General features: G+C 43.5%; 1 protein-coding gene across 1 annotated transcript; it reads left to right on the top strand.

Moving 5' to 3' along the window:
* Positions 1-9: 9 nt before the first annotated feature.
* CD99 (CD99 molecule (Xg blood group)) lies at positions 10-5,365 on the top strand. Its single transcript, XM_012931068.2, has 8 exons — positions 10-239; positions 814-840; positions 3,192-3,239; positions 3,666-3,725; positions 3,828-3,872; positions 3,977-4,018; positions 4,404-4,517; positions 5,155-5,365. The coding sequence occupies exons 1-8, from the start codon at positions 170-172 to the stop codon at positions 5,169-5,171; spliced, it is 423 nt and encodes a 140-aa protein (XP_012786522.2). The 5' UTR covers positions 10-169; the 3' UTR covers positions 5,172-5,365.
* Positions 5,366-17,369: the final 12,004 nt, after the last annotated feature.

Here is a 17,369-nt window from a genome sequence, read left to right as displayed (position 1 = left end):
CGCCGCGGATTGATGGACGTGAGGATGGGTGGAGCGCCAGAGTGCCTTTCTGGTTCTTGGGGGACTGTGGGCGCCGTGATTGGGTGGACGCTGCCCTGGGCCGGTCCCTCTCCCGGCTCGGCCGCGCCCCGGCCGCTCCCCGCCGCTCCCTCTCCCGCCGCGGGACACCATGGCACGCGGGATCTGCCTGAGGCTGCTGGGGTTCGCGCTGCTCCTCGGGCTGCTGCGCTCGCAGTCCGGTGAGTGCGGGGACCTTGGGAGGAACGGACTTTGGGTGGCCGGAGAAGGGGGTCCACCAGAAGCTGGTCACTGTCCATGGGACCCCGCCCGGCCCAACTCTCTGTCGGGACCCGCGCACTGCCCCCGCGGGATGCCGAGGTCGGAGTCGGGATCGGGCTGTGGGGTAGTGGTCGAGGTGGCGGGGTGAGATTTGGGGGTTCAGATGAGGGGCCAGGGATATCCCCGGGGCGCGGTGGGCACAAGACCGTGGGTGACTCATGCTCGGGACGCACCCTGACCGCGGGGCGGGGCTGGCAATGTGGGCATGGCTTGGTTGCTAGGGCCAATGGGGCGTGGCCGAATGTGGGCGTGGCTTGTGGCATGGTTTGGGTGTGCCCGCCTGCGCAGGGCTGGGCGAGTGGGAGGGCCAGCTGGGGCGGGGTCTGAACCGTGGGCGTGGCCTGTGGCATGGCTTGGGCGGGGCTGCATAGGCGGGGCCGCAGTTGCCAATGACGGGCCTGAGCCCTGCACGCTTGCGCCAGGGATTGCTCCAGCTACTGCAGTGTCTTACTCACTCCTGTTTTTGCTTCTCAGACTTTGATCTGGAAGATGCTCTGCCAGGTGAGTTTGTGATTACGCCAGGACGGAGCACGCGTTCACAATGTGAACTAATGACGTAGGGAGACGGCACAACATCACAGTGTATGACGTCATATGGGAACTAGATCATTCCAAGTAGTAATACTATTCATATTAATATTAATGATCAATGTTAGCTAGTATAGGACAATAATTGGAAAGATCCAATAGTAGAACTACACTTTTATATAATTTTATATAGGTTTTATTTACAATAAATCATTAATATTAATATTTTATCATTTTTCTGTATATTATATAGATTTTATATTAACCATGTGATATTAAATTGCATTGATTTTGCATTAACATTTTATAAATTTTATGTTAACACCACACAGATTATATATTAACATTATTGCATAGATTTTATATTAATCATAACACATATTTCAGGTATATACATTTTTGTTAGGTGATAATATTTTCAATCTTTTTCATATTGTATGGATTTGACAATATAAGATTTCTTTATTAATGATACATAGATTTTACAATATTCTATACATTTTGTATAATAGGCATTTTATATTAACAATATATTATAGATTTTATGAATAGCAGTATGTGAAAATATAGCAATAATATTGATATGACCAAAATCTACATTTTATTTTAATAGTATCATTTAAATGTATATTAATAATATCTGTTAATATATTGGGTGTGTCTTATATGACAATGTTAGATTTTTTTAAATTTTTTTATTAATTATTTTGCATTATGTGACAGTTTCATAGGCTCCGGGAATCCCCCCACCCCTCCCCTCCCCATGGTGGATTCCTCCACCTTGTTGCAGTATTACAGTTCAAATTCAATCAAGGTTCTTTCTTTGCAAACATAATATTAGATTTTATTTTGATGATTGGATAACATGTTGAATATATTTCATATTCACAATATTACATATATGTTTTAAAATACATAGGATATCACAGTAGATATATTTAAAGTATAGATTTTATTAGTACTGAATAACATACTTTACTATATTAAGATTATATTTTATTAATGACATTTTGTCAATTTCATATCATATATTAATTTTTATATGATAAGATAGCCTATGTATTTAACAGAAACAAAATATATGTGTATTAATCATAAATATGAATTAATAAAATTTTATTTAGATTATTAATGGTGAATGATATATTCATTAGTACTCTTGTATTCATGTATTTTATCAATGATATTTTATTGCATTGCATTAATTATAACACATTTGTTCATTGCTCAATATTGCATTATACTAATGTTACTTTGTTAATAATCCATTAGTTATATTAATAATCCTATTGGGTAAGATAGTCAATGTATTCAACAGGAATAAAATATATATGAATCAATTATTATTAATATTTCTTTTCAATACTAAAGTCATTATATATAAATGATGGTTGTCAGTAATTTTATTATGCTACAGTATATGTTACAATATTTGTATAACATTTTCGATAATATGCTAGAGATGGTTTATGCTAATGATATAAAGTTTTATTGATAATTTTATATTGCAACAAGATAGATATTTTTAATGTTAACAAAATACAGATTTTATTCATAACAAAAATATATTAATGAATAATGTTATAACAATATTGCATCAAATGTTACCTCAGTGTTTTAACATTATGATATAATGATGTTTGTATTAATTGATTCATGACATTTTATTATTAATATGTTGCATATTAATAATTTCATAAGATAGTCCATATATTTAATAGCAACAAAACTGTTTTATCCATAACAAATAATAGCACGTTTGTTATTAATATACTAATTAATAATGCACTGTGTTTATGAATGACAATATATTAATACTTAATAATATTTCATTCCAACTACATGGCAATAATGATTTCCTCCTCCTTGTTGACAAGTAAATCCCATCCGTGCCTATAACAGGTGCATGGCTGTCAGTTGCTATGGAGAGCACCCCAAGGCCCTGGGATGGAGCTGGGACCTGTGTGGTGGGGTTCTGCACCTTGGGAACCACTAGAGCAAGATGATGGACGAGAGCCGGAACCAGTGAGGGCTGACAACAAAGGAAAATTATAAAATCAGGGAAAATTGAGAGAAATTTAAAATGATTAAGAAGTTAAGAATTGATAATAATTTGTAAATCTGAAAAATTAATAAGAAATTAACCATAAAATTAAAAATTGGACCAAATCAAGAAAAATTTAAAATATAATTAAATATATGGGAAAATTATCTGAAAATGAACATTGAAAATTAGAAAATTGGAAATTGGGGGAAATTTAAAGATTACAGATAATTAAAGATGAAAGAAAATTAAAAACTTGGAATTCTAAAAATCTCCACAGACAAAGATGAAGCCAAGCCGACGCTGACTCCCCACAAGGCAGATGCGGGTGAGCACCTAATGATTGCCAGGGCAGAGGGGCTGGTCCACAGTGACCCTCAAGGAAATGTCCAGGATACAGGATGGCTCCATCATGCCATCCTTATGGGCCTGGGGTGGTTGCCATCAAAAGGTCCGAGATGGATGGGTTGGACACTGGGGCTCTTTTGGGAATATTCTGTCCCTGAACCCTGCAATCAGCAGTTTTGACCTGAAAGACAACCTGCATGAGGAAAGTCGCAGTGAGTAGCCACTGCCCCCCCATGTGAAATCATGCAGGCAATCTTGGAATGTCAAAAAAAAAAAAAAAAAAAAAGCAGCCTGTCCATAACTTTGAGAGCACGTGATGCAAAACCAACAAAAAACCAAACCAAACAAAACAAAACTGCTTAACCTGTCTCTTTTGAGTGATATCCCCCCTTGTCTCCCTATGCAGGCGACCCTGGCCCCCCCAAGGCACCACCCAGGCCACACCCCAATGCACATGGAAATGATGGTGAGAAACAGACCCTCCTGCTCAACAAACACACCTCCAGGGTGCAGGCCAGTTACAGCTGGCTCCTGCCAGTATGAGCTGCCTCCTCTTCCTTCTTGGCAGGTGGATTCTCAGACTCTGACCTCATTGGCCGCACAGAAAATGGAGGTACCTGGACCCCAGACTTCCACCCCTGGGTGCACATATGTGAGAGGGTGTGTCCTGGTGACCCTTGACCTCATCCGGCACTACCCCTCCTTATTCTTATGCAGGAAGAGATGATTCTGGAAGCCACGCAACTGATGGGCAACAGGGTAAGTGCAGATTTCCCTTGGCCTTCCCTAAAGCTAGGGCCCTCTGAGCCTTCTAGGATAGAATCTATAGTCAATGCACTCACACTTTGATGGAAGGTTCTGGAAAATTCCAGAAAGCTCTGGAAGTGTCCAGAAAGTTCCACTTGACTGGGTTGACATGTGTTCATGTTCCTGGAAAGCTCATGGAAGGATCAGAAAGTTTCTGGTAAGTTCTAGAGGGTTCTAAATTATTTCAGAAGGTTTTGAAATGTTCTCAAAAGTTCCAGAAGGCTCTAGGTTTTTCCATTCCAGATTATTCTAGAAATGGAAGGAAGACCAAGGAAAGAACATCAACCTTGTGCATTCCGTACTCATTGGATCCCCCCATTACCTTTCTTCCCTCCAGAGCAGCCCCAAGGCCTGGTCCCCGGGATCGTGGGGGCTGTAGTGGTTGCTGTGGCTGGGGCTGTGTCCAGCTTTGTAGCGTACCAGAAGAAGAAGCTGTGCTTCAAGGAAGGGGGTAAGCAGGGACACCCCAAGAAGTGTCCCAATACCCAGACAATCCAAAATAGCTTCCTGATAAACAGGAGACCACCAATGACACCTTGATTGAAAGCACACGTGGAATAGCACCCTGATGAAAAGTGGATCCCCCCAAAACACCCTAATTGAAAAATGGTCTCCGAAGGAAGCCCCAATAAAACCCTAATTGATAGAAAGGGGACCCAAAAATGCCTTCCTGATTGAAAGGAAACCCTGAATGCATGGAGATTGGCAAAGGACCACCAAAGACACCCTGATTGACTAAGGACCGCCAAGCAACTCATATGCAGGAGACCTCAGATAGCTGCCTGATTTACAGTGGCCCCTAACAGCTCTGTGATTATCAGAGAACCTCCAAACAGCTTCCTGATAGGGAAACCCAAGCAGGTTTCTGATTGACAGGAAACCCCCAAGCACAAAGCTGAGTGACAAGGTAACACAAAAAGCACCCTGATACCCAGGGGCACTCACATTGATTGAGAGGACACAGACACATTGATTGAGAGGAGACCCCCAAATGACACCCTGATTGACGTAATAGTTATTGATAGGGCACCACCAAAAAGCTGCCTGATGGGGACCACAACCTTCCTTTTTCCCACTATGCATTGCAGAATCCTCGAACGTCTAACGAGGATTGGACACCCTACCTGGGCCCCAGAATCATCCTGAGATGCTGCCACCCGACCTGCAATGACTGGTTCGGAAACTGGTCTCCCCTATCCCCCGTGGCACCCAGTAGCTGATGGCCATCGCACTCCGCTCCACCCACCACACGCACCCCAAGCAATAAAGAGAAGCAGGGACCTTTGTCCTGTACCCCTATGGCGTCTCGCGTCTGATATTTTTTCACCCCTCTGGCCTTGGTCGTGACAGGTGGGGAAGGGATGAAAGGGGCTAGTCGTGACTAACCAGGGCAGAAGCCTGGGGGCGGGGCTGGCCGAGACTGACAGGGGCAGAAGCCTGAGGGCGGGGCTGGCCGAGACTGACAGGGGCAGAAGCCTGAGGGCGGGGCTGGCCGAGACTGACAGCGGGGGCAGAAGCCTGAGGGCGGGGCTGGCCGAGACTGACAGGGGCAGAAGTCTGGGGGCGGGGCTGGCCGAGACTGACAGGGGCAGAAGCCTGGGGGCGGGGCTGGCCGAGACTGACAGGGGCAGAAGCCTGGGGGCGGGGCTGGCCGAGACTGACAGGGGCAGAAGCCTGGGGGCGGGGCTGGCCGAGACTGACAGGGGCAGAAGCCTGGGGGCGGGGCTGGCTGAGACTGACAGGGGCAGAAGCCTGGGGGCGGGGCTGGCTGAGACTGACAGGGGCAGGCACAAGGGGCCAGCAGTAGGATCCTCCAGGTACTGACATGTTTCTGAACCTTGCCAATGGGTTCCTGAAACCACATGTAGTTCCTGAAACATTCAAAAAATGACACAAATCCCAAAAGGTTTCAGGGCACACAAGACCGTTCCCCCGCATGGCAGCCTCACCACACACAAACAAACGCTCCCCATCACATCCAGGAAAGCTCCCAGATTAGGGTCCCCCCTGGAATCCATAGATTTTGGAAAGGAAACAAACATGACCCAAGAGAGCACGGGTGCGCAATAGGACCGTGAATATCAGGAAACCCATAAAAATTAGTCTGAATCACAGGTCACCCCAAACAGTACCCTGATTGGCAAACCACAAACTGCTTCCTCATTGACAGGGGACCTACCCAGACAAAACCCTGTTTGACAAGACACACAAACAGCTCCCTGATGGACAGGAGACCCCAGACAGATCGGTGATTGAGAGAGTTCCCACAAACAGTGCTACGATTGACAGAGATGCCTGTGATGTGCAGGGGCCCCCAACAGCAATGTGATTGACAAAAGACCGCCTAGCAGCTCCCTAATTGAAGGGGCCCCAAGCAGTACTGTGATACCGAGATCCCCCCAAAAGATCCCTGGTTTGCAGTACACATCTCAAACAACACACTGAAATAAAGGTACCCCTGCCTGACAGGGGCCACCCCAAAGTACACCTTGATTGATATGGTCCCCAGAAAAGCACCCTGATTGACAGCCCCTCCCCCAGTTCCCTGATGGACTGGGTATCTGAGACAGCTCCCTGACTTACAAGTGACTCGAAACAGTATTGACTGTCAGCGGACCCCCAAACGCCTCAGGACGAAAGGGAACCAACAAAGGTGTGGTGATAGGGGATCCCAATAGCACCCCTGATAGACAAGGGACCCGAAACAGCACTGAGTTTGGCAGAGGATCAGCAAACGGCTCCGCTATTATTGTTTTGTCCGCGGTACATTGCAGAGCTCTTGAACATCCGAAGTGGATGGGTGACCCACCCAGACCCCAGGATCACTCTGGGGTGATCCTCTCTCACCCCTCCTCCTGAGCCCCCAGTGGCTGATACCATCATGGCTTCCCTGCCCACTACACACACTCCAAGCAATGAAGAAAAACGGGGACCTTTATCCTGTACCCAGATGGCTGGTTAATAATAATAATAATAATAATAATTAATAATAAATAAATAATAAATAAGTCTGACATTTCACCCCTGCACATCATCATCTATAACGGGCATGGCTCGGCGGAGGGGGGCGCCAGGCTGACTCAGACAAGGGGAAGGAATGGGCGGGCTGGCTGTGACTGATGGACGGGCACCAGGGCCAGCGGCGGCATCATTCACAAACCAAAGTGTTTCTCAACATTGCCAAAGGATTCCGGCCGCCTCCAGAAGTATCGGACAGGTTCCACAGGCTCCCGCAGAGTTCCAGTAGCTAAGACCCTTTCCCCACATGGCAGCCGCAGCGCACAGGAGCAGACGCTCCTGTCACACCCGGACTGCTGACGGGAGACCGGGTACCCCTCACATGGGTGGCCATTGGGAAGAAACAGAAAGGACTCCAAGAACCCGGGCATTCAGCCTGACAGGGCTGAAGTGCTTTCCGAATATGACTGGGTTAGAGAACTGTCTATTCTGGGAACTTGCCTCAAACCCATGATGGGCTCTTTGGATGAGGACAGCCTGGACCGAAACCGACTTGTTCATCAGGCAGAAGATGTTTTGCTAACTGCCTCAGTGACCCTCGACGGATTGGCCTTACCAGATATGCGCACAACTGTACAGATTTAAATTTTTAGTATTTTTGTGTTCGGATGTTGATTTATGTTTGTATTTATAATTATTTAAGTTTATAACAACGGTTTTATATACTGTAAATTCAGCGTTACCAAATTTTATAGTGAACTATACATTTTATACATTTAATTTTTTATATATGATGTCTGTAATTGAATTATTTCAGTGTTTGTAGATATTTAATTAGCTCGATACTTTTAAGTTAATTAATTTTCATCAAAATATATGTACTGTTATGCATCTAGATTGAAGTATATTTGACAGTAAATCATCTATTTTATATTTAATTCTATGCTTATATTTATATCTATATAATAATTGTGTATCTTTTCCTACATTGAATCTAATCAACATATTTCTAGCTCTTGGAATAATATTGATATTTATTAATAGTGTGTATTGATACTTTAAATTATATCAGCATATAAAATTAAATTATATCTGCAAAACCCATTTTTACATATATTGCATTCTCTAGGTTGTTATAAATGAATATATTTTATGTTGCATGTGTTTCATATGTTCTATTACATATTTGAATATATTAATCTAATAAATCATATAAACCTTTCTAACAGTATTGCAATAACGTTATAGATAATGAAATATATATTTAAACCTTAGAATTGATCAATAGTAATATACATTGAATTATATTGATATATAAAATTCAATAATATCTACAAATTAAAAATTTGCTTTGAAGTTGTGTTTTGCATGTTTCCAATATGTATCTATATATGCAGATATTTAGATATCAATATATCCATGGTATCTATCTTCCTGTCTATATCTCATCAATATTACAGTATAGACATTTGCAGATCAATTTGCTCAAAATCTAAATCAGTAGATTCTGCACCCTTATACACTTTATAGTGTCCTCATTTTGGATATCAGAAACTGCAAAGACTAAAGGGGAAAAAGTCACCGAATTTTACTGGTGGGCAAGAGGTGGAACTTGTTATCTTATACATATTTATTAATAATGTATACTGATGCACTAAATCATATAATTATTTAAAATTGAATTGTAACTCCATCAAAATCCATTTTATGTACATTGAAGTCTCCAGATTGTTATAAACACATATGTATTATACTTATGTATTCATATAATTTACTATATATTTAATCTAATAAGTCATATCAACCTTTCTATAGGCATTGAATTATGTTGACATTTATAGACACAGAATCATATATACTTGAATGTTAAATTCTTATCAATATTTGTATACACTGAATTACATTTATATAAAAATCATGTCTATAAATTAAAACTTTTTTTGAAAATTGGACGTTTCATGAGTCTAATATATATGCTTCTGCAACATTAAATTGTAAATTTTCCAGGGCAATCTGATCATGTCTATAGTAATAGGTTCTGCACTGCTATACACTTTTGGGTGCCAGAAACTGCAAATCATAAAAGGAAAAAATTCACATAGTTTTCCTGGTGGGCAAGGTGTGGATCTGAGCAGGACCCAGAAACCCACCTACGTAGTACTGGACACCTCTGTGTATTTAACAAGAAGTTGTTTGGGAACCATAAATACCCTGAGGAGGCTGGAGCTTGTGACAAATGGGAATGCAGACAGACAGGTGATGAGAAGTCATGTTTCTTTCAGCAGGGATTAAATACACAAATGACAGAAGACTGGCTCTGACTGATGTGGACAGACATGCCCAGAGAACATTCTGGAGGCTGTTCCTCCATAGGTAGCTGCGTGTGAAATCTCAAAAGCAAACAGGACCAGGACAGGGGGGAACAATTCTAACCTTTACAGAATGGAAAGTTGTGAGATATTAAGGACAATTCCAGTAGGTTCCGGAAAGCTTCATAAGGTTCTGTAATATTAAGATCGGTTCTGAGATATTCTGGAAGATTCTGAAACATTCCATAAATGTTCTGAAAGGTTAAGAAAGAGTCTGGGAGGTTCTGGAAAACCCTGGAAAATTCTGGAAGGTTCAAGAACAATTGGGAAGGCCATGGAAAAGAGTGGCCTCTCAAAACCATCAGTGCTCTCACGTGTCCCCTGAGCTCCTCCGTCGCCTGATGGGGTCTAAGATCTAAAAAACTGGGTGTTCACTGTGGTATGGGGGGACATAAAACAAGAAAAAACCAGATCCATTCACCCATGCAAGCCAAACAGAGCATGAAGGTCACTGTCGCTCACTGAATTGTGCATGAAGCCAAGCTCCGACAAAAGGTCACACAATAATCAGAAGTGGCAGCAATCACCTCAGATGAGCCAGTGTCTGTAATTGTTTCTGGAACTTTCCACATATCAATTTGTCACGAGGAAGTTAGGGTAGAGGTTGCCATCCTGTGGACCCAGGATGCAAATCAAGGTCACGGAAGTCAGAAAATTTTCGAGAATATTTTGCGAGAAAAAAACTCTTTCAGAATGTTCTGGAAAACAGAATTATTCAGAATGCTGTGAAAGGCATAGACTGCTCAAGAATGTTGGGGAAGGGAAAGAATTTCCCAGAAAGTTTTGTTTTAAAACAGGCTCTTTCAGAGTGTTGTCAATGTTCTGGAAGTTGGAGAATTTTTTAGAATTTTATACAACGCAGAAATAGGGCCATAAGGGATCCGTGAGGATCATGACTGTGAGAAATACCTGGGGTCATACGCATGCCCCACATCTGTCTCAAGGGCTTCCGTTGTGACCCTTTCCCTTCCCCCAGAGTGATACCCATAAGCCGAAGGTCAAATATTTGCACACGAGGGAGGGTGGTGCTGGTCCTTCCCTCAGGGTTGCTTCACAGTGACCAACCAGGATATTTGCAGATTAGCCCAGCGCCACGTGATGGGCAAGCATTGACGTCCAACCAGGATATTTACAGAGGCTCAGCCACACCCCACGTGATGGATGGGTGCCGGTATAAAAGGGGGCCGTTGCCTCATCAGTCTGAGTCTCAGCCACTGGTGATGAAGAAGATGATGACGACCAAGGCTGTGCTGCTCTTCCTCGCCCTCGTGCTGGCCGCAGTTCGGGCAGATGTGGACCCGGCAGAGGTGATCCCTGGCCCTAGGGCTGCTGGAGTGACTGTGATTTCACATGGTCGATAGGCAGCTCTACAGTGGTCTTTGTGGACATGTTGTGGATTGATAGGGAGGATGCAGGGCTGGCGGGCAGGAGGACAAAGGGACAAGTGCATTGGCTCCCCCACAGGTGACTGGCTCCTGGGCCACCCAGGCTGTGGCCTCAGATGACAAGTCCAAGACGAGCGAGGGCAGGTCTCTGCGACCCTACTTCCGGACAATCGAATGTGCTGGGGCCGGCTGCCAGACCATCACTCTGCGCTTCTACATCAAGTGGGCATGCTCCCTGGGCACGCTGGGAGATTGTGGGGGCGGGGTCGGAGGTGCAGAAATCTCTCCTGAAGGGCAGAGTGGTGAGAGGATCTGCCAAGGTTGCCATGTAAATGTTAGTGATGGATATGCTGGGGGTTGGTTTCCCCTGGTGGCCACAGCGATTTCCATAGTTGATGTGCCTGAAGGCGAGTCCTGCACAGTTGCACAAAAATCTGGGTGACTGACACCTCATCCCACATCCCACCCCCTGCAGGGAGGATGGCCGCTGTGTCCTGTACACTGTCGTGGGTGAGAAGGGGGCAGACGGAAACTACAGGAGTGACTGAGAGTGACAGGGAACCCCAGGCTCAGGTCGAGTTCCGGGGTCAGGATGGGCAGTCCCCCTGTAACCCTGCCCTCCAACCACAGGGATTGGTCATTGTCTGTGCTCCTCAGACTCCGGGGAGAACTACTACCGGTTCCTAGTGCAGAAACCTGGCTTCATTGTCTTCTACAACCACAACGTGGACGTCAACGGGCATGAAACCCACATGATCGTGGCCCTGGGTGAGTTAGGCTCCCGCCTTATCTGCGTATTCATAAACCACAGTCACGTATGCAAACCTATATTCTGCATATTCAGAACCCTTGTTGGCATATTCAGCCCCTCCATTAACATACGAACTTGCATGCCCATGGTTTTTCACTCGCAAACCACAAACCCTTGATTTGACCACTCTTTCTGCTCATTTAAATATCCATCCCACTCACCTGTGTTTCCATGACCTCCGTTTGCATATTCATAGTCGTGTGTCTATAGCCTAGTAGCGCATTTATGTATTGATGATACTTGGTTTGCATATTCACGACAGATAATCTCACGTAGGGTTTCTGCCCGTGGCCAAGGCAGGTCAGGTGGGACTTCAGTGTTACAACTGGTTTTCTAAGAATCTTTCATAGCTGAACTCTGATTTATGCGTGTTTCAGGCACCCCATGCAGCCCAGGGTGGCCAGCTAAGTCATGAACAGAGTTCGTCATATGGAGACGCCACTGACGCCAATGGCATCTCCCGAGGGAACATCCAGGAAGTGGCATCACAAGGTGAGCTGCCATGGCAATGCCCGCATGGACATTGTCAGTTTGGGTCAAGGGCAGGGCTGATGTGGCACACATGTCTTCCCTGCAGATACTTGCCCGCAGTGATCACATGGACAAATCCTGGTGAGTTGACATTGATGTGGGGCTGGGGCAGGTGGATTCAGATAGCTGTGGGTGGAGCTGCTCAAAGGAGTTGTAGAGTTTGGACACTGAGACATGTGAGCTGAGCATCAGGTGCTTACTGAAGGCTCCAAAAATCCTTTCTAGAAATTTCATGAAACTTTTTTTTTTAAGATTTATTTACTTTTACTACAAAATCAGATACACAGAGAGGAGGAGAGACAGAGAGGAAGATCTTCCTTCCGATGATTCACTCCCCAGTGAGTGCAATCGCCGGTGCTGTGCCAGGTTGGGCAAACCACCACATTCATTGGTACATTTATGAACCAGGATAGATGTAGTCTGGCCAGGCTTTGCCATAGCATTAGCTGGCAAATTTTGGGCCTGGGGACAATCCTATCAAATAGACTGTGGAACATCCTGAGAAGTGCAAGATCTGAGGCTGGGTGTTGGCATAGGAGGGGAATTGTGGGCATCCCACTGATGGACTTCAGCTCATAAGAGTGAGCATGAGAGCCAGGGCTGGGTGCAGGCTTCACTGGACAGGCAGTGCATCCACTGGCACAAGTGTGGGCGTGTCAGGCAAAGCTAGGCTGTAGCACCCATTGATGTGTACAAGAACCAAACTGGCTGCCGGATAGTCCAAGACAATCTGCTGTATACCCTGATGTTCACAAGAACTATGGCTGAGGGCAAGTTTGTAGGGAGATTTTGGGAGTTGTTCTGACTCTGCTATAGTTTTTGCTTGGGTGAGTGAGGGTCAAATGTGTGTTGGGCAGTTTTGGGCTGGGCCACAGCATCCATTTGTTTACATATAAGATGGGACTGGGGACAGAAGTGACTGGACAACTTTAACTACTGGTATCTTTGTAGGCTGATGTGTGACATACAGAGAGCCATTCTCTGCAATGGCAGGCATGCAAAGGATGCAGGTCTGGGTCACTCAGGTAAGTTTTCTTTAGGACCTCCTAAACTGAATTGGTGTACTTCAAACGTCAACCATGGGTTACATCACAGGATCTGTGGTTTAACTATGGAGTGCATGAGTTAGAACTAGGCCTCCTCAGTTGCTGAAGCCTGTGCAGTGGACAATATGCCCAGATGTGCATGAAAGATATCTTGGATGATTGAAGATTGCAGAAGATGTCTAATACCGTGGAGAGCAGAACAAGTTGGATGACCATCCTAGCTGAATTTTGATAGCAATTACCTGGACAAGTGGAGCCTCTAAGGTGGATTGTGTCAGCCAATGGGTCTTGGAAGGAATTCCTAAACATTGGAGCAAGGAAATCAGTAACATATCAGAACTGTCAAAACCACTTAACCAGTGCACTAACACATGTTCCATATTGGGGACCATAAGGTGACAGCAAATGGCTGTCCCATATTCTCATGTACTGATGAAGTTGGGCTGCTGGAAGAGGCCTTCTCCCTCTCACCCCTGCCTTCACCAAGATGCAGGAGAAATTGAAAGGCAGATTGGAAGCAATTGCCTCATTCACTTCCCCTATTTTTATCTATCTTTCCACCCTAACTGGTGGTCCAGATAGGCATACATCCTTCTCAACTATGCAAACATCAAAAATAAAATATGTTTATTATGAAAAGGGGAAACTGCACTTGTCAAATTCATAATATGAAGATTTCCCAATAGATTTGACCAAAAGCAGTCCTTGCTATGACACATGATAATGAAGTTCTTAGTTTTTAAAGATAAGGAAAATCTTAAATATGCATGTGAAAAATCAGATAACATATAAAAGGAGCCCAATTAGACTCACAGCTGACCCTTCAAAGAAAACTCTATGTGCTAGAACAGAATGGAGTGACATGGTTCAGATTCTAATAAGAAATAGTTTGCAGCCCAGAATAACTTATCCAGCAAATCTTTCCTTTGCCTTTGAAAAATGAAAGAAAATTCATACATAGCAAACATAAGCACTTTCACTATTTTACATGTAGAGCCTGTCCTACAGATATTACTTAAAGATGTCCTACCAACAGAGAAAAGGAGTAGTACTTACCAAAACCAAAGGAAAATGTAGAGAATGGCTCAATAAGATGGAGAAAGAGGATAAATCAGACATTGATCAATACATCGCTAAAATGACAGTACCAAATCACTATCTATTAATATTAAGTTTGCATGAAAATGGCTTAAACTCATCATTTAACTATCATAATGCAGCGGACTGGATCAAAAAGCAAAAGGCATCTATCTGTTGCCTACAGAAGACAGATCCCAACACAAATATTTATGGAAACTGAAAGTGAAAGGATGGGAAAGAATATTCCAGGCTAATGGAAAGGGAAAAGGAGCTGGTGTTGCTATTCTTATTTCAGATAATACAGACTGACATGAAAATCACTAAAACAGATGAAGAAGGACACCACATCATGAGTAAAGGATCCAGTCATAGGAAGAAATCACCATAATAAACGTATATGCACTAAATGCCAGGAAACCTAGTTATGTGAAATAAGTATGACTGGGTTTCAAGTGAGAAATCAACAATAATACAAGAATAGTGGGATATGTTAACACCCCACTAACTTCAGTGGAGAGATCTATGAGACAGAAATTCATCAATGCAATAGAACTCATGTAGACAATAGAACAAATGAACTTAATAGATATCTACAAAACCTTTCATCATGCAGAGAAAACACTTTTTTGATCAGCACATGGAATCTTGTCCAGGATTTATCATGGTATAGACCAGAAAACTAGCCTTGGACAACTTTAAAAAATCAAAATCACACATGAATTCCTCAGATCATCATGAAGTAAAAGTGGAGAGTAGCAAGTCAAAATACCCAAGCAGATATACAAACACTTGGAGACTAAGTAATATTTTGCTAAATGAACAAGGGGTTATTAAAGAAATCAAAGGGGAAATTAAAAAAAAAGCTTGAAACAAATGAATGCATCAACACAACATATTAAAATTTATGAGACATAATCAAGGAAGTTTCTAGAGGAAAGGTCAATCAATCAATACTATGTCAAGAAATTAGAAAAGCACCAAATAAGAGAGCTAACCACAAATGAAGGGTCTAGAGAAACAGCAACAAAGTAATCCCAAGATTAGCAGGAAAAATGAAATAACCACAATACAGGAGTAAATAAACCAAATAGACACCAAAAAACAAACAAACAAGCAAACAAACAAAAAACCAGAAAACATATGATAGGGCCTGGTACAGTGGTCTAGTGGCTAAAGTCCTTGCCTTGAATGCACCCGGATACCATATGGGTGCTGGTTCTATTCCTGGGTGCCCCGCTTACCATCCAGCTCCCTGCTTGTGGCCTGGGAAAGCAGTCTAGGACAGCCCAAAGCCTTGGGACCCTGCACCCACGTGGGAGGTCTGGAGGAAGTTCCTGGCTCATGGCTTGGATTGGCGCAGCTCTGGACATTGTGGTCACTTGCGGGGTGAATCATAGGATGGAGGATCTTCCTCTCTGTCTCTCCTCCTCTCTGTATATCTGAGTTTGTAATAAAAATAAAATAAATCTTACAAAAAATGCATACGATAAATGAATCAAAGAGCTGGTTCTTTGTGAAAATTAACAAAATAGATTCCCCACTAGCCAAACCAATAAAAAAAGAAGGGAGAGGCCCAGAACTAGGGTCTAGTGGCTGAATCCTCACTTTCCATCTGTATCTATCCGAAGTGGGCACCAGTTTATCTCCTGGATGATCAACCTCCCATCCAGCTTCATGCTTGTGGCCTGAAAGCAGTAGAGCATTTCCCAAAGGATTGGGTCCTTCATCCAGTTAGTAGACCCAGGAGAAGCTCCTATCGTTGAATTGGCTTAGTTCCAGCTTTGTGGTTACTTGGGGTTTGAACTAGCAGATGAAGAACTTTCTTTCTGTATATTTGGCCTAACAATAAAAATTAATAAGTATTTTTTTTTTTTAACGGAGAGAGAGAGGGCCCAGCATGGTAGCCTAGTGGCGAAAGTCCTCACATTGAACGTGCTAGGATACCACATGGGCATTGCTTCTATTCCCAGCAGCTGTGCTTCCCATCCAGCGCCCTGCTGTCCATCTGTGCTTGTGCCCTGGGAATGTAGTCATGGATGGCCCAAAGCCTTAGGACCCTGCACCCACGTGGGAGACCTGGAAGAAGTTTCTGGCTCCTGACTTCAGATTGGTTCAGCTCTGGCCATTGCGGTCACTTGGGGAGTGCATCATCGGATGGAAGATCTTCTTCTCTGTTTCTCCTCTTCTCTGTATATCTGACTTTCCAATAAAAAATAAGTAAATCTTTTTTTTAAAGTTTTGCTTATTTTTAGTATAAAGTCAGATATACAGAGAGGAGGAGAGGCAGAGAAGATCTTCCATCCGATGATTCACTCCCCAAGTAACCACAACAGCCGGTGCTGACCCGATCCGAAGCCGGGTACCAGGAACTTCATTCCAGATCTCCCACGCAGGCGCAGAGATCCCAAGACTTTGGGCCATCCTCTACTGCTTTCCCAGGCCACAAACAGGGAGCTGGATGGGAAGCCAGGATTAAAACCGGCGCCCATATGGGATCCCGGCGAGTTCAAGGCGAGGACTTTAGCTACTAGACCATGCCGCTGGGCCCAAAAAATAAGTAAATCTTAAAAATATAAAAGGAGGGAGAATATATGCATCAATAGGGTCAAAGATGAAAAGGGAAACAACAACAGATGAATAAGACATACATAGAATAATCAGAAGTTGTTATAAACAACTATATGCCATCAAACCAGAATACCTGGAAGAAATAGATTTTTGGACACACACATTCAACCAAAATTGAATGTTAAGGCAATTAATATTCTAAACAGATGTTTAACAAGGATTGTGATTCAATCAGTAATTCAATCTCTTCCAAAACAGAAAAGGCCTGGTCCAGATGCCTTCACTACTGGATTCTACCAGCTATTTCAAGAACTTTTGCCAATCCTCCACAAACTATTAAAAACAACAGAAAATGTGGAAAATCTTCCAAACTCTTTCTATGATCACCTTAATACAACATAAAAAAGTACACACCAACATCACTGATGAATATAGACACAAAGTCTCACCAAAGTATTAGCCAAAATAATCGAACAATGCATCAGAGGGATCATTCACCTGGACCAGGTGGTATATATGCCTGGCTTGCAGGGATTTTTTTTATTGCATTTCATT

The sequence above is a fragment of the Ochotona princeps genome, chromosome 20, assembly GCF_030435755.1.
Source record: "Ochotona princeps isolate mOchPri1 chromosome 20, mOchPri1.hap1, whole genome shotgun sequence".
In the NCBI taxonomy this organism is placed as follows: domain Eukaryota; kingdom Metazoa; phylum Chordata; class Mammalia; order Lagomorpha; family Ochotonidae; genus Ochotona; species Ochotona princeps.
This window is presented reverse-complemented; position numbering and strand designations above follow the sequence as displayed.

Coding starts and splice junctions, on each gene's coding strand:
- CD99 (XM_012931068.2), top strand. CDS start 170: ATGGCACGCGGGATCTGCCTGAGGCTGCTGGGGTTCGCGCTGCTCCTC. Junction 3,726..3,827: donor CAATGCACATGGAAATGATG/GTGAGAAACAGA, acceptor CCTTCTTGGCAG/GTGGATTCTCAGACTCTGAC. Junction 3,873..3,976: donor TGGCCGCACAGAAAATGGAG/GTACCTGGACCC, acceptor ATTCTTATGCAG/GAAGAGATGATTCTGGAAGC.